Source organism: Clupea harengus, chromosome 26 (genome assembly GCF_900700415.2).
Source record: "Clupea harengus chromosome 26, Ch_v2.0.2, whole genome shotgun sequence".
Taxonomy (NCBI): Eukaryota; Metazoa; Chordata; class Actinopteri; order Clupeiformes; family Clupeidae; genus Clupea; species Clupea harengus.
In genome coordinates, this window is record NC_045177.1 from 8318096 (window position 1) to 8343214 (window position 25119).

General features: G+C 40.7%; 3 protein-coding genes across 4 annotated transcripts in view; 2 read left to right on the forward strand and 1 right to left on the reverse strand.

The window, feature by feature from the left end:
- The first annotated feature begins 1683 nt into the window (after positions 1 to 1683).
- LOC105907476 (zinc finger CCCH domain-containing protein 6-like) lies at positions 1684 to 5573 on the forward strand. 2 transcript variants are annotated; one of them, XM_042703956.1, is made up of 8 exons: positions 1684 to 2893; positions 3054 to 3210; positions 3390 to 3625; positions 3981 to 4103; positions 4228 to 4345; positions 4481 to 4590; positions 4787 to 4884; positions 5125 to 5573. In XM_042703956.1, the coding sequence occupies exons 3-8, from the start codon at positions 3410 to 3412 to the stop codon at positions 5462 to 5464; spliced, it is 1005 nt and encodes a 334-aa protein (XP_042559890.1). In that variant the 5' UTR covers positions 1684 to 2893; positions 3054 to 3210; positions 3390 to 3409; the 3' UTR covers positions 5465 to 5573. The 2 variants fall into 2 exon arrangements, with proteins under 2 accessions (XP_042559890.1, XP_031419364.2); XM_031563504.2 differs by having other exon boundaries at positions 3978 to 4103; positions 5125 to 5571.
- Positions 5574 to 5883: 310 nt separating this feature from the next.
- On the forward strand, positions 5884 to 7777 carry LOC122128881 (cyclin-dependent kinase 12-like). The gene is made up of 3 exons (XM_042703869.1): positions 5884 to 6208; positions 6333 to 6455; positions 6876 to 7777. Exons 2-3 carry the CDS (start codon positions 6425 to 6427, stop codon positions 7415 to 7417), a joined length of 573 nt encoding a protein of 190 aa, XP_042559803.1. The 5' UTR covers positions 5884 to 6208; positions 6333 to 6424; the 3' UTR covers positions 7418 to 7777.
- A 2398-nt stretch (positions 7778 to 10175) lies between these two features.
- LOC105905690 (integrin alpha-L-like) overlaps positions 10176 to 25119 on the reverse strand; it is a 75749-nt gene continuing 60805 nt past the window's right edge. The window contains exons 7-31 of the mRNA XM_031564084.2: positions 23735 to 23877; positions 23244 to 23415; positions 21847 to 21985; positions 21615 to 21688; positions 21398 to 21521; positions 20881 to 21023; positions 20530 to 20670; positions 18765 to 18962; positions 18433 to 18557; positions 15531 to 15685; positions 15120 to 15286; positions 14684 to 14800; positions 14300 to 14370; positions 14037 to 14181; positions 13572 to 13670; positions 13331 to 13410; positions 12417 to 12494; positions 12188 to 12272; positions 11949 to 12056; positions 11787 to 11834; positions 11414 to 11530; positions 11205 to 11306; positions 11078 to 11113; positions 10739 to 10849; positions 10176 to 10575 (exon numbers count right to left, since the gene is read on the reverse strand). Coding sequence (XP_031419944.1) covers positions 10351 to 10575; positions 10739 to 10849; positions 11078 to 11113; positions 11205 to 11306; positions 11414 to 11530; positions 11787 to 11834; positions 11949 to 12056; positions 12188 to 12272; positions 12417 to 12494; positions 13331 to 13410; positions 13572 to 13670; positions 14037 to 14181; positions 14300 to 14370; positions 14684 to 14800; positions 15120 to 15286; positions 15531 to 15685; positions 18433 to 18557; positions 18765 to 18962; positions 20530 to 20670; positions 20881 to 21023; positions 21398 to 21521; positions 21615 to 21688; positions 21847 to 21985; positions 23244 to 23415; positions 23735 to 23877 — 3003 coding nt within the window. The 3' untranslated portion in view covers positions 10176 to 10350. The remainder of the gene's footprint in view (positions 10576 to 10738; positions 10850 to 11077; positions 11114 to 11204; positions 11307 to 11413; positions 11531 to 11786; positions 11835 to 11948; positions 12057 to 12187; positions 12273 to 12416; positions 12495 to 13330; positions 13411 to 13571; positions 13671 to 14036; positions 14182 to 14299; positions 14371 to 14683; positions 14801 to 15119; positions 15287 to 15530; positions 15686 to 18432; positions 18558 to 18764; positions 18963 to 20529; positions 20671 to 20880; positions 21024 to 21397; positions 21522 to 21614; positions 21689 to 21846; positions 21986 to 23243; positions 23416 to 23734; positions 23878 to 25119) is intronic.

Genomic DNA, 25119 nt, shown 5'->3' on the forward strand with positions numbered 1-25119 from the left:
AATTGCTTCAGGGGACAATTCTTACGATGTACCGTCGAGGTGCACCATTATGTCTCGCATAGATTCCTTGTATGACGCGAGAGAGCACGAAAAATTGACTGCCCTAATCTATTGACAGCCCTAATATTAATACAATTTATGATTGAAATTGGATGTTTTAAACACAATAAAAAAATATATAAATAGGCATAACAGACAGATCATGAAAATAATATCCTATCCTATCAAACTTTACAGCGTCATCAAGTTGAGGCGCTCAGTCTGTGGCGATATTAGCGGTTTCTTAAGCGGAAGAATGACAGCACTCACTGGTAATGTCATACCAAAAACTACTAAAATTCAGCGTAAATACAACCCTGATTAAATTAGATTTGATTTTCTGAATGGAGGTTGAGCCCAGGGCGCAGTGTGTTGAGTGCGTTTTAAAGCTGTCTAATGAGGCGCTCAAACCTTCAAATCTGAATCGACATTTGGAGACGCAACATCCAGCACTCACGTACAGAACCAGGTCCTGGAAAGGATGAAAAGCAGCCCGTTCCTTTTAAAACAAGACGGGTCGACGGACGTCAGTAAAGCTGCATTAGTGCTGTTTTTTGTGCGTTATCATTGGAGTGGTATTCTACAAGAGGACATGCTTTTCTGTGGAGAACTACTGCCCAGGAATGCCTGGTGCTATTTATGTTGATAATAGATTGCAGCCACAGATTTAAATCATTATTTCAATTATTTGAATCATTATATTGACCTATTTGAACCTACTATTTGCATGTCTGAAGCATCACCTATTTTAATTAGGCCTAGCTGAGTGGTCTTGTTTGCATGTTTCATCACTTGTTTTGAGTGCATGCTATCTTTTGGGTCTATTCTGGTTTTATTTCCTTGCTTGTTTGCTGTGCACAAATAGGCCTAGGCCTACTGCAACTTGTGGTTTTATGTTGTTTTCTGTTGCGCAATACAATTTGGATGCAATATCTAGAGTTATATTTCTTTTATTCATTTCTAGGCTTCCACCTGTAGCAGGTGCTGATGTTGCTTTTTGTGACACATAACAATCGCTTATTAATTAGAATGAATGCATTATAGATTAAATTAGCCTAATGGAATATAGATTAGCTAAAATAAGCAGGGTGTCTGTTGGGCCCCGACCTGTTACAAATACGAAAAGTTGGGCCTCGGAGTCGAAAAGGTTGGGAACCCCTGCTCTAATGGACAGTGTAAATTTGTTGACAAGATGAAGGATATGAAAGACAACGGCAGAAGCGAAAGAAGCTAGACTGACAAGATAGGGTAATATAACAAGATTTTACAGAAATATGAAAACATAGTTTTATTTATTGTGACATCGGAGATGAATGATAACATAACCAAAGAATAACAAAAAAAGAAAGACAACATTTTATTTAGGAGTAGCCTAGGCTACTGCTCGCGTTTTCAGCCCAAATTCATTGTTTTCTAAGCGTCTGAATGTGGAGTAGGCCTATATGTAATCTAATAAAATGATGTTGGCGACTGTTCTTAATTAGGAGATGGAGTGCCTCTATTTAGACTTTTTTTCTAAGAGACTTTAAAATCAAAAGGTCACTTTACAATCGGATCAACAAAAGCAACTACAAAACTTTTTGGAATATTCTGAGGAGCCGTGAAATAATATCCTCCTTGCCTCTAGGAGGCAGTAATGTTCTCGAACACTGAGAATTCCGCGAGAGAGTGAATGTTTGTACACCCTGTCGGTACATCAGCTAGTGGAAGTGATTGTCAATTCGTGTTTAGAACAACTCTGAATTTGCACGTAACGTTAGTTATGTTTTTTAATTGATAATAGGACAAACACGTATTCGGTAGCCAATGTTCAAATCGTGTTAAATGTTAGTGCGACTAAATACAGACAAAGTTAGCCAGCTAAGCTTAAAAAAGTGTTGCAGAGAACCATGCCTCTTCTTCAGTTTGTTTTAAGATTTCATGACAACATTTTTGCTGGTTAAGGTCACAATGTCTGGTTTAGACTTTAACTGCTGAGGTTGGTCTGTGTTTGATTTTGCTAATTGACCTGTAGCGAGAAATGGCATTTGCGAACTTATTTTCCAGTCCACCGGGGGAGGTGGATTTGAACTATGAAACGTCAGCATGTCACAAGTAAGTTCATTATTTTACGTTGTAGGTACTGAACTCTATTAGCTCTAATATATAGTTGACAGTGTGGACAAGCCTAATGCTGCCTTCAAGTGCTTGTCGTAATGGATGATATCACACAAAGCGGCGTTGGGCGTCAGACAGATGACCTCTTAGCCAGTGAACCATAGACATAAATGGGCCTATATTACAGTGAACCATGCTTCGGCATATTACGTTAATCTAACTCAAGAAAATCATCCGGCAGCAGTTCAGCAATCAAGTTAACTTAAATCTAACTTTATGTTTATGGAAAGGACTTTGTTCAATCATTGCCATACGCACACATTTAATGTACAACACGATAGTATTAAACAAATTCTTATCATCTATTGATGTCATATGCTTTGCCATTTTTGTAGTGACGTCACGGTGGCAACTCGGGTATCAGGTTTCCCACTAGAAGTTATGTTTTTTTTTTTTTTTTAACCATTCATGATCTCTCCGATAGCATCTGAAGGCCCCATAAGTCCTTCACTTTTCTCTTACATGCATAATACCAGCGGATGATCTAGTGACGTTTTGAGGGCTTCATTTTGTTGCCATGTCACTGTTTGAACACACGTGTGACGTCAGACAAACGCGTTTTAATTTCCTTCACTGTGAATAAATCCAAATATTACCTTTGTTTCACTGGTTTAGGGCGGATCAGCTGTATCAGAAGCCGAAGAGGCCATACCAAAACCCCAGGAATGGAAACCCTGAGAAAAGGAAGAAAAAGAACGTAAGGGGAAAACATGCCTTTTTGTGGTGCTTTACCATGATTTACCATTTGACAGTAAAGCATTCCGGCAAAAATAAATGCTACGGTTGCAGATTGTCTTCATACCACGTAGCAATACAACATGGCAGTTTGATATACCTTTTAACATGTCTGCCTGCAGGATGGTTCAAGTGGTGATGCAAGGAAGGGGTATGATTCCCAAACAGATGGACCATTTCACACAGACCCATTTAGATATATAGAGGACCGGGCAGATGCCCATCAAAAGCTGAGCCGTCCTTTAACTTGGCAAAGCCGATTGGGTCCTAGTTCTGATGGTAAGTGCTGTTTATCACAGCTTATGCTACGTGGGTGTCAGAGGAATGAACACATGCTTAAACTCCTCTGGCTCCTGGTTGTTTTTCTAGTTGATGGGTTAAGATAAGTCTTTTTTTTTTTTATTAGAAAGTAACAGAAAAAGTAGTAACAACTGGTTCCCCCCTATTGTTTTCTTTAGGTCACCTGAGGAGTGGACAAATGAGGGAGTGTGAAAGGGTCAACAAGAGAGAACACTTTGCCAAAAACAATACGCACAGAGCAAACATAAAATACGTCCATAAGCGACAGGGCCAAGATACCAACAGGGGTAAAGGATGTGTTCTTGAGGACAAAAGAAGAACAAATAGTCGAAGAGGTGCTTTCAACCAGAGACATGAAGCTGGGTCAAAAAGAGGACGAGACAAGTGGCAAACGGTAGGCGAGGAGGTGTTTTTGGGCCCCTCAAACCAGTGTAGTTGAAACCGAATTGCAAACATCTGGTCATAATATTCAAATAGTCAACTTAGAAGCTCTAAATTGTCTTTAGGAACTAGAGCCAGTATTACATTATTCATCTTACGATGTATGTTATAACTTAGGTGTAGAGGCAACTATAGGATAATTTGGTATTAATACTGGTGGGAGCAATATTTATTATTACATTTGTTTTGATCATTGTAAACCAATTCCATGTCTGGCTATGTTGATTCTAACAGAGAGCAGAAGAAGGTGAGTGGTTTACAGTCCTTAAAGCCTTGATGTTCTCTCCACTGTGTTCATCTTCCAGCAGAGACACATGCCCAAACAGGAAGAGAGAAAGCCCTTCATGACTGAAGAGTTCAAAGAGCTGAACTCCATAGCAGTGAACGGGCGCCTGATTTGCAAGCACTTTCTCTGGGAAAGGTGTCTTAAAGTGAGTCAGCTTTGAGAGATGAATGGGGGAGAGGGTAGTTCAATAAAGGAAGTGTTCCTTTTCATTTTCACCCTTTGATTGGATCAGGATGTTTGACGTGTGTTTTCTTTTTATTATTATTTAGGGTGACGAGTGCCAGTTCGAGCATTCCCGTGACCTTGGAAGTTTCAAGTTGAACGAAGTGTGTAAATTTTATGTTCAGGGCTTCTGCTTGAAAGGAGACCATTGTCTCTACATGCACAATATCCTTTACCTTCAGTGATCTGATGGTTAGGTCTTCTGAATGTATGAGTTTATCTGGTCAAAATCAGTAGCCAAGATATTTCTGTGTTCTGAGTGCTCTCTAAAATATTAGGACTCCTTGACCTTTTTTGCAAGAACTTTTCCCTGCAAGTTCTTCCACACAGGCAATACGTGCTACCATGACAACAACTGCAAGTTCTCTCATGATCCACTTACTGACCTTACCAAACGACTACTGGACAAGGTTAGTCCTGGACAGATTTATGAACATCCCATAATATCATAGCCCAGCTGATCTCTGAGCTGTCGGCATGTAGAAAACCTCTGGGGTAACTGAAGTGTATACTGGGTTTCCACTCATTGAGAATTCATTGTTAGTTTCTTTGTTAGACAGTGGACAGTGAAGGCTTAACATTGACCGGTTTGTATGTTTACTGCAGTATCTTGAAGAACAGAAGGTGGATACTGGAACTTTGGAATCTGAAACGCAGGAACTGGAACCTGAACCTGCTGTAGACTTCCTGACTAATCCCGTAAAGTGTGTAACTAAAACTCACATGGACAGTCACACACATACACACACATTCACACACTTCAGACAAGCAACAGTGGTGCAGTTTTGGCCAAACATCATTGCCTGTAGCCACAGTTCAAATTGTCCGTGTCTGTTAACGTCGGCGGCGCAGGCACTATGTTAATAACATCAACACCGGCTCAGTGGAGCTCTTTTCCCCTTTGTGTGTGTCGCTCATGTGTGCTTCCTCATCTGCTTTCACAGGTTGAGTTTTTACAGCACTGCTCCGGTCCCTGAACCCCAGCCCCCGCGTCCCTTCGGCTTCGGAGCGAACGATGCTGAGTTCTCCTCAGAGCACCCCAGCTCTACCCTTCAGCCTACGCCCTCTCCAGTCCACACAGACACAGCAGCGTCCACTGGAGCGGACCCAACACCCGACGCCCACACACCCCATACTGCCACACCACCAACCACCTTACCATCGCAGACTGACCCTGTGAAGTGGGTAATACACACACACACACACACACACGAACATCATACAAGCAACTTTAACTTTGAGGTGTTATTTCCAACAGGAGAACACTATTATTGCTATTATTAAGGGGTATTTGCAAGCTGTGTGCACATGCTCTGCCTCCACTGTGTCTACACAAACAGTTGTGCTATTTCTGGTGTGTAGCAGTGTCTTTATGAGTGGCTCTATGACTTATTAAATGCATATTAATGCTTATTAATGCTTAATGCTTATTTAATGCATAATGACCTCATGACTGAAAAACTTAAGCTATCACTTGTGTTACAGCTGAACAATGGCAAAAATTATGAACTTGGCATCTTTGATGCATTGTTTGTCAGTTTAGAAAAACACAGCTGCCAAATAATGAAACGGATCTGTAAAGGTCTGAGTGGTTAACCATCAACCCAATATACATTGTGTGATTCCATTTTTCATTTAGAAATGAATGAAGATGACATTCAACTAGTTGAGTTTGCAAATGCTCTCCTCTTCTATCTCCAATTTGCAGGTTGGGTTTTTTCTCCTCTGCTCCCCGTCCCGTGTCCAATGCCGTGAGTCGGTTCGGCTTTGGAGCGAACGATGCTGAGTTCTCCTCAGAGCGTCCCAGCTCTGCCCATCAGCCTGCCCCCTCTCCAGCCCACACAGACAGAGCAGCGTCCACTGGAGCTGACCCAACACCCGACGCCCACACACCCCATACTGCCACACCACCAACCACCTTACCATCGCAGGCTGACCGGCCAACCATCAGCATCTCATCAGCTCCTTCTGCGTGTGAAGATCCTCCGCGTATCAAGACAGAGGGGTCCAGTTCCCCAACACCTCCTGGTAAGGATTTTGTCTCCTGAAAAGCTTCCTCTGGGATAACACTCTTGCATTGCTCACAGAGATCGACGACATGGGTTCAAAAAGGATCCTGCTCTTAAGTATTTTGCTTTTTGTGTGTGTCCAGGTCCCACTCCCTCAGTCTTGAGCACCCTCTTCACCCATCTGAGTCCTTGTCGGCCTGATGAGGATTATGATGATGGACATGCGGATCTAGAGATGGATGCAGCTGATAGTTGTACCGACACAGGTAATGGACATCAATACCTGCCTCTGCACAAATACAGCTACCAGATTACCTGCCAAATCTTCCAAATGTTGTATAGTGCAGACTGTCTGCTCAAACTCTTTGAGAATTCAGGCATGTATTTACAGTTGTAAAGGTTCATTAATGACCTGAACGGTCTGCGTTTAACCTCACCTCTCTGTTACACCTTAATCTGCAGACACAGCAAGTTGACTTGATACCTCACCATCATAATTTAATGTTGTAGTGATTTTAGAATCCTAAATAGGTCACCATTTAATCTATCCAAAACAGAAATCCTTGTTTATGACCTCTTAAGCGAGCTTCATGGGACAGTCTTTCCTCACATATACAGCACTTCCTACAGATGGAAATACAACATGGATATTTTGATCTGATCAGTCTCTGTTTGCCTTGTTTTAGCTCCTCTGATGGATGGGACAAGGCTCTGCTCCAAGGTTAGTAAAGAAGAGACTGGAGGTCACACTAAGGCCTCATCAGTGGTCTCCGAGAGAGTGCTTGCCCTAAAGTCAGAACCTGCCTTCGTCAAAGTGATGAAAAAAGAGGAAGACGTGAAAGAAGAGCCTGTGGCCATCCGAAGAAAGCCAGTCCCTTGCTCCACCCCGATCACAAACCCCCACAGGTCTTACAAACCACTCGCTGTGGACCTGTCGCCCCTTCCTCCTCTCCCCTTTACCGCCTACCAGCCCCAGCCACCTACTCAAGTTCCCTGGGACTTCAGTCCAAAGGCTCCTACTCCCAGCGCACACTCCAACTCCCAGGAGGCTGTGCGGCAGCGTGCCCCTCTCCACACTGAGGTAGGGATACCTATGACACAGGCGGACTCGCAGGGCCGGCACAGTCTACCGGTGCAGACTGTGACATGGTCTGTGCCCTCAAAACGCTCCGTCAGGCAGCCAATGTTACGGGACAGAAGCCTGAGTGCGGAACTGGAGCCTCGCTGAAATGTTGAGGTTGTACAGGACTCTGCTATATGACTCTCAAGCAGCTGCTGCAACTGTCAACATGGCGCGCGCACACACACTCACACACACAAACATATTAGTTCAGTCCGCATGCTATTTATATTTTCCCTTGAGCAAATGTATGTTTGTTAACTGTGACCACTAACCTCTGTAGTGGACAGGGCCAAGTCAATGTGTACCAGATATCATTCAGTCTTATTTTTATCAGTGAGGATGCAACAATATAGTTTTTCCAAATGTTTCTACTTTATTTTGTCTGTACAGTAAAACATTTTTTTAGTGTGAATAAATGTATCAAGAAAAATCAAGGGCATTGATATTTATTGTATAGGTTTACTAGTGCATACAGTGACATTTTCTCTCAATGGAAAAAGTTTGAATTTCAAACAAACATGAACTTAAATGGTAACAAATACACTAAGCATTCGGCAACAAACAGCATAAGAACATGTAAATACATCAGGTATACAAAGGGAATTATTATAATTATTTTGTATACAAATAATTTGGGGGGTCCTAGTCTTGGATGTCAGGCTCAGGCTCTGGGGACCTCTGGGTCTTCTCTCTGGTCAGAAAGGCCTTCACGTTGCTGGTGGTGGGTGGAGCGACTTTCTTGAGCAGGAAGCCGAGCGGCAAGAAGCCACCCAGTGCTATGGCCGTCATGCAGCTGATGAGGTAGGCAGCAGGGATCGCCAGGGGAGCCTTGTCCACATAGATCGGAGAGGGACGGAGCAGAGAGGCATGAGATGAGTGAACATTACTTCTTATACATTTATTGCTATCTAAAACTCGGCAAAAAAGGTTTGGTCGATTTATTTCTCTGTTGTTACAATGCTAATTAGCATTGTATTTTATATCGTTGGAAAGCCTGTTTATTTACCTTTACAATGATGTCCAACTTGTAAGGATCATGCATTTGTGCACAGCTTATGTGGGTAGCACCCAAGTCAAATTTGCCAAAATTCTCTGCCAATGCTAAAAGGTGTATTCTCCTGTTGGTATTCACTCTTGTTTTGAGTTGTTTGGTGGATTGGTAGATTGAACTCTCGATCAGCAACAAGTAACAAAAAAGACATATTGGCAATTTTACACTTCATTCATTTAATACTTCGTCCCACAATGGGGTTTACTTTACTGGACTCTAACCATTGGTTCGTAAACTTCTTATAGCAGGTCATAGAAAGAGCTGGGAAGATGAACGATGAAAATCCAGTCTTACAAAGGCATTTTCAACACACAGTCCTTTGCTCACATTGGACACAGATCTATAGTATTCTGTTTGAACCTGTGGTAAATCATTCAGGCAACACAGATGTGAGACTGCAGCTTTATTCACGGCACGGGGAAAGGTTACACCACACAGGGTCGAGCAACAAATCCAAAGCTCTGTTCTTATTACAAACTCAACACGTCACACATACAGTCCCATTATTTCAGTGAAAGACACATGGCTAACAGACATATGACAGAAACTAGTTAAATCATGACTAGGAAAAAGTGATGACTCGAGGAGGGGTTCATCAAGCACTACATACATCCTTCTGTCTTCCAATCGTGTCATCACATGCTCCAACCCATGGTGTCAATTATGTATGTCAGCATCCTTTCCTGCTACTGTTTAGGCCAGGTATGTTACATTGTGGCTTATGTCTGCCTAAGGTAGGTCCCGATGATTAGAATAGAGAATTTGTGAATGCACCAAAATGCATATTGCCGTCATAAGACCTCAGGGACAGAAAGGAAGAGCATATCTTTCAAACTTACACACAGTAAAAAGAAAACTTATCTCTACCAAGCACCTTAAGGTGTAAAACACAAAAGTTAAGCTACAAAGCTTTTTGACATTGACAAAGTAGGTTTGGAGATTGACTGTATTTATTATTATTTGTATCATTATTATTATGCACAAAATTACAATATCTTTTGTACGAACAAACATTGCTGCATGAATAATAATCTCGATTATTAATAAAAAGATTAATACAATTCACACACTTAGAGTAGGAACCATGGCAACAAAGGAAACAGAGTAGGAACCATGGCAACAAAAGTAAGCTAAGGGTACATTTTTTGTTCGCAAGCTTTAAAAATAAATAGAGATTCAAATTCAGCTGTGAAATGTTTCATACTGTATACCTACATCTTCTGGATGCTAAAGGACACATGAAGGGCTGTTTTTTTTACCATTTAAGCTGCTACACTGGGTGAAATGTTAGCTACTAAAGTGAAGAAAAACTTTCATGGCCACCATCCCCATATTTAAAAAAATAAAAACCTGGTCCTGTAAATGGGAAAACAAACAAAATGGCTCGGACCAAGCCATACACATTCCCTGCCAATCAACACGGTGCTTCAGGGGGACAGAAGGAAGAGGTGCAATTTGATTGGCTGTTGACCTTTTGCGAACCCAAAACAAAATTGCGGACTGCATCTTTAGGTGCCAGAAAGAAAAGAAAGAACATCCACGACTCCCAAAACTGTACAGCTTTCCGCTCACTATTTACAAAGTACCTGGACTGCTTGCATACTAAAAATTAGGCTAAAAGTTCCTGAGAAGTCTGAAGATGTCAAAACACCTCACGGCCACTTTTCTAAAATAGGCGGTAGATGTAGTCCAAGGCAAAACTGAAATAATAATAAAATACATTTCAAGTGATGTGTTCAAAATAATACAAATAAAATAATTAATCAGAATAAATCTCTCATCATGCAAATCATGCAATATAGTTACTTCTGCTAAAATGATTTACTATTTTCAGTATTTACTGTACGACAGGCATAGTTAAACGTACTTGTGACGTTGCAGTCACAGAGTGGAGAGATGTCATTTGAAATGTTTTTCTAAACGGAAGCAGGCTGTACTTTTTCAACTCAAATCCTCTAGAGGCCGGTGACCAGAACTCTAAGTGACTTTACTCTTCACACTGAGCATCTGTTTTCTCAGAGACGGGATTGTCAATGTAGTCATTCACTGGAGAAGAGCCATTTTCTTTGGAGTCTTCGCTCATAAGAGGCTTGGCCTCAGGCGGTGTTGCCACAGTCCCCGGGGTTTCTGGATCCTCCTCCTTACTGGGGTTACCAAAGTCCTGGTCCCCTTCACCTTCCTCCCCAAATGTGTTACGCTTGAAAAATCCACACTTTACGGGAAACAGTGGAAAGAGAGACAAAGGGAGAGGCAGGGAGAAATAGAGAAAGAGAGGGAAGGGGAAAGAGAGAGAAAGAAGGGTTTACCACTAACATTTGATGACCTTAAAAAATACTAATACAGCATGCATGCATATATACCAAACCCCACTGTACCTTGATCAGAACTACAATAATAAAGATGAGCAGTAACAGTCCTCCAGCACCTGCTAAACCCATGATCAGAGGTTTGTTGATTGGAACAATGAACTCAGCTCTGCTTACACCCTAAGTAACAGGAAACAAAGGGTCACACAGTTGTGAAAGGTTTTTAAACAGTGAACGTTACTGTCCATTAGAAACTACTATAAAATCCCATCAAACATGCACACCACCAATGAACAGCATATTTGTAGTGAGTGTGTGGATGTGTGGGTGCACCCTCGTCTTAAAGGCATGCCCTTCTTCATCCATTCAAACAAGTTAAATTGAGAATAAAACCTGAGTGTGGATTACCTGAGTCCGATGGAAGTCTGAAACTTGTCCAGGAACCTGCCGTGAAACAAGCACTACTGAGGATGACTGCAGACACACTAGCTGTATGTATACAACTCAGAACTATTTTAAATGGGAGCCAACTTACAGTTTGGTCGTTTCCAGTCTGTATGTAACGTGATTGATTATAGTTGATTTCCACAAAACTTTTGTAGTCCTTATTAAACCTCATTTCAGTGAATGTATATTTCTGAAGAGAGCCAGAGAGTGTCAGTTGATGGGTCACACCCTTCATCTGAGTTTACATTATTTTGTGATTACAGCCATGTGAAGTATGAATCAGATATGGGGACTCACATTGGGATTGAGGTTGAAGGCTGCACTCACAGTCAGTGTGAACACAACTGACTCAAACTTGTCTAATGTGGGAATGTGACACTCAACCATCTTGCAGCTTTCCATCTTAGAACAGTTCTGTGAAACAATTGAGCTCTTTGCTTTATTGAAAATATCAGCAACAGTTAAAGATTAATGACAGTTTAAGGGGGAAAGGCCACCAAAAGCTACAATTCTCCTGAAATTGAAAATGTATGCCAAACTGTTGAAATTAGTTTTTATACATCACTCATGTATTAGCTTTGTTTAAGTAAAAACAAATTGCCCCTTAAATAATAAAGGGTAGCGAAATCTTACAGCCCTACAACTAAAAGTAGTTGCAAAGTTTTTTTACCTGAGTAATTGTCTCCAGAGGGGGACTGCACTGTATGGTGTAATTGTCCTTTAAAAATACAAGTAAAATGTTATTTATCTTGTGTGACCTTCCTAATGAGCACATAGAACACAAAATGCGGATGGATAATTTTGTTGTTATATGATTGAGATGTAAGACCACCTTAAGTTGTGAAATATTGTAGCTTTTAAATTCAACGTAGTTCCCAGGTTTTGTTGGGAAGGTAAATTTAACTGTGACCGGTAGAGGTACCATGCCTATGTTAGCTACCTGTAATGTAACAAAATGACAGATAGCATCAGATGGAAAGACATGATGGTCATTCAACAGTGCAGTCGTGAATTGTGAATACAGCTGTAATATTTATGTTGACATTGCCCTAATAAAGGTAGACTGATTACCCGGTACATATGTGTGAGTGTTTTAGGCCCTCTGTCCTCCAGTGAATAATCAACATATGTTGTCGAGGCACCAGGGGTGTCCAGGCTTAAGAGATAAACACAAACGCATACAAATGACCAACACAATATTTCAATTACAGTTTTGTTTGGTCTATGACAAACTTAGTACTGTTGTAACTGTTATCTGGATAGGGTTTCATTTGTTTGGAAGAGACAACACAGGACTTACAATTTCACAGCTAGGTCGACTGCAAAAAGAACAGGAAGGGTTTTTGATAGAGGAATATCCTTGGGATCCCCATTGTCACTGTAAAAGAAAGTGTTCACCAAACATTTCGGTAAGTGCTGGGGTTGTCATTCAGCATTTTGGAGACTGAGTCACAGCAATAAACATTTCATAAGAATCAATCATTCCAAGAATTTGGTATAGAAACATTTTTTCTGAAGATCTATGTGCATGATAACTTTGATCAAGGCTTGAGACGCAGAGAAAGTAGTCTTTGCCTTTCGTGGTGCTGCTGAAAGACATTTGTCACTACAGGTCTCTGCTATATCTCAAAGTAAGCTTATTAGACCAAATGTAAAATGTATATTATCACTATAATTATCATCCATCATATTATCATTATTATTATTGTTGTTGTTCTTCTTCTTCTTGTCGCCGTTGTCATCATCATAATCATCATCATCATCATCATGAGCAAGCGGATAGTGACAGTTGGGCACAGCCTGATGGCAAAAGCTGAGGCTGTAGGAATGCAAAGTTTGTTTGGGTATGTTTGCCACAGAAACCCTCACTGTGCTCCTGTCATATAGATATGGACTAGAAACTCTCACTGTGCTCCTGTCATATAGATATGGACTACAAACCCTCACTGTGCTCCTGTCATATAGATATGGACTAGAAACTCTCACTGTGCTCCTGTCATATAGATATGGACTACAAACCCTCACTGTGCTCCTGTCATATAGATATGGACTAGAAACTCTCACTGTGCTCCTGTTGTAAAGACATGGACTACAAACCCTCACTGTGCTCCTGTCATATAGATATGGACTAGAAACTCTCACTGTGCTCCTGTTGTAAAGACATGGACTAGACAGCATTGGAGGATGAATTAAAAAGTCAGCAACAAAGTTTACCTGTGCGCAGTGATGGTCATTGTAATGAAATCATTCCACTTCAGACTAGAGGTGATGTGAAATGACCCATTGAATACGGCCTGGAAAGGAAACAAGAACTCAGGGAAATAGAAACTGCTTATCCCCCCCATCTTCCAAAATGCCTTTTGAAGCGGAATTCAAAACGTATCTAGGAATCTTAATTTCACTGAAATGACAGGACAAGTGTAAGTGTGTGTGTGTGATGAACTGAAACACTTACCCAGCTCTGACTGCGAAAGACAGGAAGACTCACACTGCATATGGTGAGGTCGGTTTTATCTGGGTCTCCATCACAGCGAGTCAGAGTTCTCTTGTTTTGCTTTTAGAATTAAGAGATTCAAGTCAAATGAAATAAAGCCAATTCCATGTCAATTCAACCAGTTTTATTTCCCCGCCTCATGTACATAAACACACACAAAACATTTTTTTGCTGGTGGAAGATGAACCAATATGCATATGAACCAATCAACATTTTACACTTTTAAAAGTTTGAAGTTTAGAAGTCTCAGAAATCTCCTTAGAAATGTTGTATACCCATCATGGGCTCTGATATCTGAGATGGCATTTCTTCACCACCAGAGAACCCGTGGTTGATTTGACATGGACTGTCCCATAAACATCATGAGATAAAGTATGAGAGAAATATATTATGATTAACAGAGTTTGCTGTTTTTGTTGCTTCTACCTTGATAACATCTAACTTGGAGTGAGACAGGCCTTTGGGATAGTGGAAATGGAGGCTGGTGTTATAGGAATCATCGCCCACATTAGACAATGCCACTCTCACATATAAGTAGTCCTGATCAGTGAACACCAGCAGTGCTGGGGAGCTGTTGAAAGAGAATAGTTCATTTTACTCACAACAGCTAAGTTCAAACTGTAGCACCAAATTTTGTTAGATCTCTGGCTGGGAGGTGCTGCATAATGTTGCTTTAAAGAGTGACTCACGTGAAGTTGAAATCCAGTTGTAGCTTTGCCACACATGTGGCATTGTGTTCACATGTTTTCTCAAAGGGCACCTGACAAATATTAGTTACATATGACGTGTTGCTTTTAATAAAAATGTCAAATGCATTAGTGTAGACGTGTATTTAAAAAAAAAAAAAATCTGTATACTCCTGAAATATCTCAGTGGTAAATATGGTTACAGTGACAACATAACTAGCCCTGAAAATAAACTAAGGTAGTTTGACCTTCAACTTGATCAAAATAAAGATGTATCATGCATGAATGTTAATCAAAGTTTACTTTAAAAATAAACTATAATACAAATAAAATTGTATTCTCATAAAATCCAAGAATCATTAATAACATTTAGTAATAAAGGCCTACCTCCACTACAGCCTCCCTCTTACTGTCAACATTTAAAATTCCATGAGGCTGCTGGCTCTCAGCTTGAGAGAAGTTCACCTTGACTTTGACAGGGGACAGCGTGTCCATTACACAGCTCTGCAGCAGAGAGACTCAGTAAGTATCCAGTCAGAAAAGTTACAAAGTCACAAAACTTCACAGCACTGATATCAGCATCATAGCATTTCAAACACGCGTTTTCATGCAGAGGAGCCGGTAGACATTCAGATTCAGAGAGTCTGAATCTGTAAAGGTGACATTCAGGAATTACAGAAACTACAAAGGTAGCATTTCTATTTCATGCAGTTGGGTTTATTGAACTCTGATATTGAGGAAGAAGCTGGCAGTCAAAAAGTCAGCCAGCGCCCTGTTATCTTTACATTAGCTGTAGAGATGACACATTAGAGATGTGACCTACTGGCATATAGATGGTGTGATTTTGGCACATTTCGGTCTTGTTTAGATGAAGCCTTGGCTGAATACTTCTCAGAGTGATGTTTTTCGCTGCAAGAAAACCTCTGCTGTTTTTTCTCTGGGAGTCAAGCATCAGGTCATAGTCCAGCGTCAGCCCTGTGCTCAGTACATCTGGCAACAGACAAATACATAAACAAACACATGCTTAAGGCTGCTTAAGGTTCCTTCCTGACTAACAGGGAGTTTTTCCTTGCCCCTGCTGCCATTGTGCTTGCACTAAGGGGGTCCAGGCTCTGGGCTTTGTAAAGCGCCTTGAGACAATTGTATTGTTATGGCGCTATATAAATAAATTATTGAATTTATTTGAATTTATCTTAATATAGTCTAAACCCACTATTGGCTGGTCAAAAACTACCTTTTGTGCTTTTTGTTTCCTCACTCCACTTGAAGCAGATGGTCAGGGTGACTGTAGGGAAAGCCTCCTTGTGCTCCGTACAGTCAAACTGCTGGGTGCTGATCTCTAATGGGCTGAAGGAGAGGTGCGCTGACACATTGAAGACAGGCCTGGACCTGTGGAAGACGCCACATTAGCAGGGCCGTATCGTTATGCTAAATCCAGATTAGTGTCCCACCATACATGCCAGCTAGTCTCTCAGCTCGTTAAATACCAATATACTTAAGGAAAAAAGGGGCCGTAACTAAGGTGTGTTTGTGTGTGTGTGTATCAGAAAAAAGAAAAAAAAAAGATCCTCCCTTCTCCAGCGTCCTTCGTCAGTCCCGCCACGTACAGAGAGCCCGTGTGGTTTTATTCCTTTCGGTTTTGTTCAGGTTAATTCTTTTTTTTTAATCAATTGTTATCTTTCCCATAAAATAGCCTACTGGCTGGTGCTTCCCGGTATCCCTGTGTGGTTATGTGAATGCGATGGAGTGTGTCTGTCTTCTCCCGGTGTGGCTACACAGTCCCCCCAGGATTTTGTGGGCCTTTTTTGAGATAGTTGCGACCTAAATTTCCGTAGCTGGAGATTGAATGTCTGAAGGGGTACGGGACTGTAAACAGTTTGGGAACCACTGCTCTAAATAACCTTACCAACATGCCAAACAAAAGATTACCAGGACTACAAAAATCGCACAGTGCACAGTGATCCACACGAAAATAATCGGATATATTGCGTCCTTTATTATTCACAGTAAAATATATAATTTTCATTACATTTCATAGATGTATTACCAGACTATGTAAAAAAGGCCACGCACACCTCGTGGAAAATAAAATAAAAATAGTCTGCTGTAGCCATTCTCATTGTTTACAACAGATTAGAACTCTGCTAGTGTCCGCACTGCGTCCGCAGGGCAGAATTTCCGCCCTTGGTGTAGGGAGTTGTGGGAGACGACGATGATTGGTCAAATTTGCGGGAAAGTTGCGGTGATTGGTTAAAATTGCAACGTCACGCTGAATTCCAGAGGATTGGTTGAATTTGCGTTTATAGTTGCGATCGCAACATCGCGAAATCCTGGAGGTTCTGACTACAGGTGATTAGCGGACTCGTCTATGAGTGATTTTCCACCGGGTTCTTCACGAACATTCGGTGTAGTGTCAGGAGAGGTGCAGGGATTTCCCACCGCACCCCGAGCCAGTCAATGGCTCTGCTCACCGGGACCCTACTCCAGACCAACCGAAGCACTTAGGCGCATGGGTATCACTACGTCTGGGAAGAATTCTGCTTTAGAGGCGTTCAGTCATAATCGCGCAGATGGTAGATTTTCACCAGTGGCTCCTCAGCCAAGCGCACAAACCAAATGTCTGAACCTGCGGTTCCTCTCGTACTGAGCAGGATCACCATTACAAAACATCATCAGTATGGTAAAACTAACCTGTCTCACGATGGTTTAATCCCAGCTCACGTTAGTGGGTGAACAATCCAACGCTTGGTGAATTCTGCTTCACAATGATAGGAAGCGCCATCACTATGAACGCTTGGCCGCCACAAACCAGTTAGCTCTGTGGTAACTTTGCTGACACCTCCTTAAGCCCCAAAAAAGCCAGAAGGGTCGTGAGGCCCTGCTTTCATGGTCCGTATTCATACTGAACATTAAGATCAAGCAAGCTTTTTCCCTTCTACCTCATGGAAGGTTCCTGTCCTCCCAGAGCTCGCCTTAGTACACCTGTGTTAGTTTGACAGGTGTACCACCCCAGTCAAACTCCCCACCTGCCACTGTCCACGGAGCAGGTCATGGCCCGGGCTCACACCCGCTCCGCTTGACACCAGAGGCGAGAGGCTGCAGAGGGTTCGCCTCACTGGGGACGTTTTTGATAAGAGTTGCCATGGAGATAAGCTAACCCACCTCTCTAGGCTGATCAAGCCTGAAAAAATCTTCCTTTCCCGAGTACCCCAACACCGTACTTATTCAGCCATTCAAAACAACTTCTGCTGCAGCAACTCTATCGATACCTCACACACAGTTGGTGCATAGCCACTACGGGGTAAAACCCATGTGTCTGGGGAAAAGCAGCAGAATTTATTTGTTTCCATATTCCACATTTCCTCAGTTCTGTATCTCAATCCATGTGTGCGTATTTGTAAATGTGTAAGAGATTCTCTAAATGTGTAATGAGTTTTGCAAGTGTATTAAGATTTCTATACGAGTAGATGGGTGCATATATCTGTATGCAGGCACATATTTAAATGCATAAATAGATATTTATGGTTAAAAAGTCTTCTGTCATCAGTTACAACTAAGGCGAGCCTCTCAATTTCCTGTCATTTTACATGTGATTTTTGCTACACTTTTGCTGTGGCACATCTGCAAATGCGTGGAGACGTATCTGTATGGACAAGGTTTTGTTTAGTCTGAGCTAAGGTATGGCAAGTCAAAGTGGCCATTTTTTGTCACTTTTCTCATGCGTTTTTGTTAAAAGAAATGACGTAAAAGGTGGCACTCAAACTGCCAGGACACCGCTGCAAAATGATTGCCAAGTCTCTACGCCTACACCAGACTCCCTCAAATACCTCAATTAAAAAGGGTTAGCCCCACCCCTGCTGAGGGACGTCAGCTGCCCACGGGAGGGCACAGCAGGTGCCAGTAATTAATTAACCAAAGACATAAACAAAATAAAAATTCATGTTTACTTGGGTGTGTATATAGGTGTGTATATACTTGTATGTAACACTAGTCAACAATAAATTCTCTCCAGACATCATTTCTTTTTTGGTATGTCTGAATTATAATTATATTTAATAATTTGGACTTGATCATGCATCAATGAAATCAATTTGGGTTTGGATGACGTTTTTGAAGCAGGGAAACCTTGATCTTACCGTAGCAGAACCAACTGTCCACGAGCACCCACTGCAATTTCTGTCAGTCCATCCATATTAGACTTCCCATCAATGGTCACCCCAAACTGCTGCAAACCTTCTGACAGCATCCTCGCTCTGATGTGCTACACAGTTGGGAAGGATATTTTATAGGAAAACATAATTTCACAAAGCATAACATTAGTTGAAAAGTCTAGAGGGCAAAATGTGATGCCAAAACGGTAATATATCTGAAAACAGCTTAGAATACACACACTTCTGTGCAATCAATCTGTTTTCATTGTATTTGAATGAATTTACATAAATGTCAGGTATTTGTTGTTGATCATCACCTGGCTGTATTTTTGGCGAATTCCCATAGTTTTGTCTCCGAGGTATATATACACCGCTCCTCTGTGCTCATCCTCCAGTGGGGCTCCCACTGCCAGGTCCTGGAGCCCATCGCCGTTCAGGTCCCGGAGTGAGGCAATGGAGGACGCAAACCTGCCCTTAGAAGAGTCTGAAATGTTCTGCATCTTCACCAGCTTATTCTGTTGGGGTAATATGCAGGAGAGTATAGTGTCGTGACATTGTTCTCGTTAGTTTTGAATGTTCCGACTGTTAAAAGGTTGTATAGTAGACAGATTTGCTATATATTTGTCCTCATCACTGGTCCCACAGAGAAGGATTTTCTTTTTTTTTGAGGCTAGAACAGACATATTTAAGAAACTTAAAGCCCCATTCCGGGAGAATTGGTATTTTTTGCTACTGAGCTCCCACTAAAGTTGCGGAGTGTAGCTAACTTTTACACCACTGGCGTAAATCCAAATTGTGCTTCAAGACCCCCTAATGGACAGTGTACATGTGTATTTGTTAGGATATGGAACCGCCAAAGACAGCAGCAGAAGCCAAAGACGCACGTAGACTGACAGGGTAGAGTAATATCACAAGATTTTACACTAATATGAATCTGAATAGTTTTATTTATTGTGACATCAGAGATGAACACTAAAACAACCAAAGAATAACAAAAAAAAAAGAATGACAATGACAAAAGAATTTAGCTAAAATACTGCTCACGTTTCCAGCCCATATACATTGTTTTCTAAGTGTTTAAATGTGGAGTAAGCGTAATCTAATACAATGTTGTTGGCGACATGCTTGATATATATTGGCCAGTGTAATTTATAGCAAGCTAGCTGAGCTAAGTTCCAATTTTCCAAGGCTTTTTGGTGTGAGATTGATGAAGACCGATCAAACTTTTTCACAGGAGATGAATTTATTTGGATGCTAGCCTGAGACAGGACAGGTTGATGACTTTGGGTATCTGGAAAAATTACAAATCTCTGTGAGACAGCGATGACACCAATATGGTTACACCCTAATGACCCTATGTTGAATTCTTTCATACATTGGCAGGGTTGTTTATGATGAAAACTAGCGAGTTTACAACTTTCCTAACATAGCCCAGCATCAAGCAAGCACAACACAAGACATAGCAAGACAACTAACAAGTTATTAGTACAAAAAGAAGGCCAACTCGGCATCTGATTTGCTAGGTTGCTTGTTCGGTCTCTTGTTTGGTTACTCTCTCTTTTTCTCTTCCCATCCTCCAACAACGTCTTCCTTGGGTTCTTCGTCGCCTCTGCCATGATGGCTTCCTCTTATAGCTATGCTAGCTTCCTGTTATAGCTAGTGCATGGGTCTAGTTGCTGTTGCGTGAGGTGGTGCCATAAAGCATTACGTAGTTCTTGTGAGAGGTCTCACGCCCTGTACCCCAAAGTAGGCGTGTGGTGGCAGTGCCACAAAAGCCATTCTCTATTTTACAAGTCAGTGTACCAGCAAAATTATTTTGAAGGTGTTATTTCAAGGTAAAATTGTTGCATAATGTTACTTTAAAGGGTTCTCACTCTCACAGATAACGATTTTATTCAATCCCTTTACTGCATAGAGCGTACTTAGGTGCTAAGGAGTCAACTGTCTGGGAATTTTATTTTAAAAGGTAGAGGCAACCCTGATCAGTATACCTACACTTGCTATAGACCTACATAATATGTGCTATGAGCTACATACAATTTACATTTTGTACTTTTACAGAAAGAAAATGCTCATAGTTACCTCTCTTGTAAGGGCATACACATACATCTGGCCCTCTCTCTGAGGGTGATAATGTAGGGGAGCCCCGACCATGAGGAAGTCAGTGGTGCCATCAGAATCAATGTCAACAGCACACAGCTCTGCCCCAAAATAAGATCCAATCTAAAAAGACAAGGATAATCCCCTAGTGATTACCAATAAACTCATACAGGCAATGTATCAATTATATGTAAGTGTTGTAATCAGATTTTACAAAACAGCCAAGGATAGCCAGTTATCCTTTGGCATAAAATGAAATGCTTTCACAAAGGTGATAATTTTCAACAGGAATTGCCCATAGTATAGTCATACTATTGCCGACTCTCCACTAACCTGTTCATTGTCAAGTCTTTGTATGACAGTCCAGTTACTGGTGGTTCTGCTGAAAACAATAACCTGTCCTCTGTGCTTGTATCTTGGAGCACCCGTAAAGTACAAAGGAATGCCATTCTCCTTTCCAACAGCAACAGAGTAGCCTTTAAGAAACACAAAAATATAATAATGTTCATGCTACTCCATGTTACTCTACATCTGCTGCTCTGAATGAAGACATTTGCATGTAAGAGAGGTGTAGCATCAGCTACCATCAGGGAAAATAATCAAATTACATAAAAGACTATTAAAGAGATTCAACATTAACATTCATGAGATGATTGATGATGGATTTTAAAGGGAATAATACATTTTATTATTTAAACCAAACAGCCCATTCAATGAAATGAATACTTCTTACTTATACTTACAAAATATGTTGTTCGGCAGATATAGTTGAATACAGCACCATAAACTAGTCAAATGCAACACCAAAACATGAGATTGGTAGATATATTCTGTAATCACATGAACTTACCCATGTAAGAGTCATCCTGCATTTCTGGGTCTTGAATTTCTTTTTCAGGTGAGCCCTTACCCTCAATCTGATAAAGGGATCCTTTTGAGTTGTGGGATCCAACTGATCCCAGAATCAGTGTATCCTATTGTGAAAAATAGAGACAAACTAATTATACTTTACTGTCACTATTTCACATAAAAAAAAAAAATGTGATCATGAATCACGTGTATCTGACCTCAATAAACTCAGCACTCATTCCACTCTGTGAAAGTTCTTTTTCCCAGGTCTGACCCATGGTGTGTTTAGAACCTTAAACAAATCACATCACCACAAATGAACTAAACACATGGATGCCACACTGAAGACATAACAATCTTAACAAACTGTGTAAAAAGAGGAAATCGAGAATTACTGGTTCTCTTACGCAGCTGTTGGTCTGACAGATTTGTGGGAAGGCATGTGCTTACCCTCTATGTTGAAAATCTTTGTTTGCAAGTTGTCTAGAAGACCAGTTAGCCCAGAATAATCATCAATGTAGAAGCTATTATTAAATTTGGGCTCTGATGCTAACAGTCGGAGTCTGTCCATTTTGACTTCATTTCCAACCTTTTAGAAAAAAAAAAACTGGCATCAATTCAAATGTCATTGCCCATGGGCTTTCCAGCCATGAAAGCATAGAGAATATGTCATAGAGATTCTGGACATGAGTGTTGGTGGAAGTTGGAGTATTAAGAGAAGAAGAGTAAGAGAGTAAACCATTATGATTTTCAAATGTTTAAAATAACATACAATTTAGCTGTTAATGAGCAAATGTGTCCCATGATACTGGAGCAGCAGGCTATAGGTTGAGTATGAATTATGAGCGGCACGAGTTTTCTCAGCGGTTTTTGGCTAATTTGACCATGAGGAACAAAACTAGGTTGCTGTCTTTACTGAAACCTGAGCGAAGATCAAGACTTTGCCACGCCCTTTTAGCGTGCGTCCAGCGCGTCTGTATCTCAGCTTCTGAAGGTCGTAGACACTTGAATTTGGTCTCAAAATGACCGGAATACGCATGTTTATACACATGTTTATATATGCACTATGAAGGTTTCTAACCTCTAAAACCTTTACAAAAAGCTTCAAATCTTTAATTTCTTAAATATCTCGAAAATAAAGGTTTTAGAGCTTAGAAACCTTCATAGTGCATATACAGTATAAACATGCGTATTCCGGTCATTTTGAGACCAAATTCAGAAGCTGAGATACAGATGCGCTGGACGGATGCGCACGTGCGCTAAAAGGGCGTGGCAAAATCTCGATGTTCGCTCGGATTACAGTAAACAACAGCACCCTAGTTTTGTTCCTCATGGTCAAATTGGGCAGAACCTTTTGAGAAAAGTCGTGCTGCTCATAATGCATACTCAACTTGAGCCTGCTAGTGGAGTACTTTTTGCGCCCATAGTGCCTTCATAGTGCACATATAAACATGCATATCCCGGTCATTTTGAGACCAGTCAAGTGTCTACGACCTTCAGAAGCTGAGATACAGATGCACGACGCAAGCTAAAAGGGCGTGGCAAAATCTTGATGTTCGCTCAGTAAATGACAGCACAATAGTTTTGTTCCTCATGGTCAAATTAGCCAGAACTCGTGCTGCTCATAATGCATACTCAACTCATAGCCTGCTACTGGAGTATGAAGGATAATATCATTTTTACCTTTAAATAAAATAGGAACAGAAACTAAACATAATTAATGTGATTGCAAACATGGAAAATTACTTCTAGTTCAAAATCCACAAATCCACCAGTTTATTATACTCTTTCAAACAACCTCACTGTGTGACCCAAACAGATAGCCGAAACAAATATTCAATACATACCCCAATGACAAAGCGCATGATGTGTCGGTCTTCATAGATTTCTGTAATATTCTTTAAGGTGTCATTCACTTTGACTGTAGCAGGATCTGATGGATTGCCATCAGTAATGATGACCACCACCTTTGTTGCATCTGGGTGTCGACCACTCTTTGATTCGTCGAAAAGATTAGTCCTGGATTGAACAAAATATTAAAATAAACAATATGTATAAACAAATCTAATCACATAATATTATATGGCAAAATGTTGTTGATATTCAACAGCCAATCAAAGTTACACCCCCTTGTATGTGGATTGACTGGAATATTGTATGGCTTGGTCTGAGTCACTTTGTTTGTTCTCCATTTACAGAACCAGGACTGTTTACAAGTTTTTGAGCACACACAGAACAGACAGCTAGAGGATTACACGAAGCAATTTTCTTAATTTCAAAAAGTGTATAGGATTAGAATACTCCTCTAAAGGTCTAAAAAGGTCTTTATCGTACTCACAGAGCATAGTGCATGGCTCCATGTGTGTTTGTCACAGATTTCATTTGTTCTTCATCATCCAGTTTTTTAATGGCTTTGTTGTCCTGGAAGTCTTTAAATGTGAAAACTGTTCGGGATACTTTGGAAAACTGAACCGCTGCAAACTAATAGAACAAACAAACAAACAATACAACAAACTAGATTTGCATCTCTTGAAGGAAATATCAGTGCATGGCAAGCAAGACATTTCAAATACATATGAAATAAAAGATTAGAACATTTAAACAATTCAATACATGCAGAGGAAGGCAAAGAGGAAGAGGAGAGAGGTGTGTAAAGACTGAAAGAGGAGTAATTTAGGTTTATTAAAGAGAGTGAGAGACAATAGTGTCTTCGATAAAGACAAACACAGGGAGAGAGAGAGAGTGAAAGAGAGAGAAGTATGGATTGAAACATGAACTATGAAGAATTATACTTTTGACTTACCCTTGACACACAAAGATGTACATTAAAAGAAATGCAATGTATTTGTGTCCAACAAACTCTGTCACTATGGCAGACACAGGACTAAACAACACCATTATATACAAACAACACCACACAGAACCCCAATATATGCACCCTTACACCCCTTTCATACCAAGGTTATACAAGGTCCACCACAGTTAGGTGAAAGGTGAAAGGTTTTGCAACACATCTTATTTAGTGGTTATATGATACATCACCATAGGAACTTATTAGTTGGTTTACATTCAAGCGTTTACATGGACATTTAACAGCACTAACACTCAGCCAAAGCCTATTAGTCATATTACTGTACTGCATAGGCTGATCTTTCTGGTGTTAATGGTCCCAATGCCTTCTCTACAGAGCCACAATAAGCTGAAAGAGTGCTGGAGAGTGCTCCCATGTCTGACATACACACAAGCGCACAAAGACTGCATTAAACATTGTAAATGATTGTAATGATTGTTTCTCATTAATCCCATTTCATATCAAATACAGCTTACTAGAGTAAAATAGTAAAGGTGATAGTGAGACAGTATAGTGTCTTTGATCAAGATAAAAGTAGGGAGAACAAAATAGAGGAAGAAAGAAAAATAGATAGATAGGTGGATGGAGTGAGTGAGTGAAAGAGAGAAAGACAAAATATTAAAGAGATGGAATAGAGAAAGATGGTGACTGAATGAAGAGAGAGAAAGACAAAGAAATTGAGACATTAGATGTTAAAACAGAGAACAAGAGAAAGAAATAAAGAAAGAGAGACTGTGATTCATGGTGGTGATAAGATAATGATACAGTGATTGGAAGAGAGTGAATGAAATAAATGTTAAAAAAGATGAGGAAGTTACATATTAAAGCAGCAATAAGGAGTTCTGTTACAAAACTAGCAAGCTAACTACCTA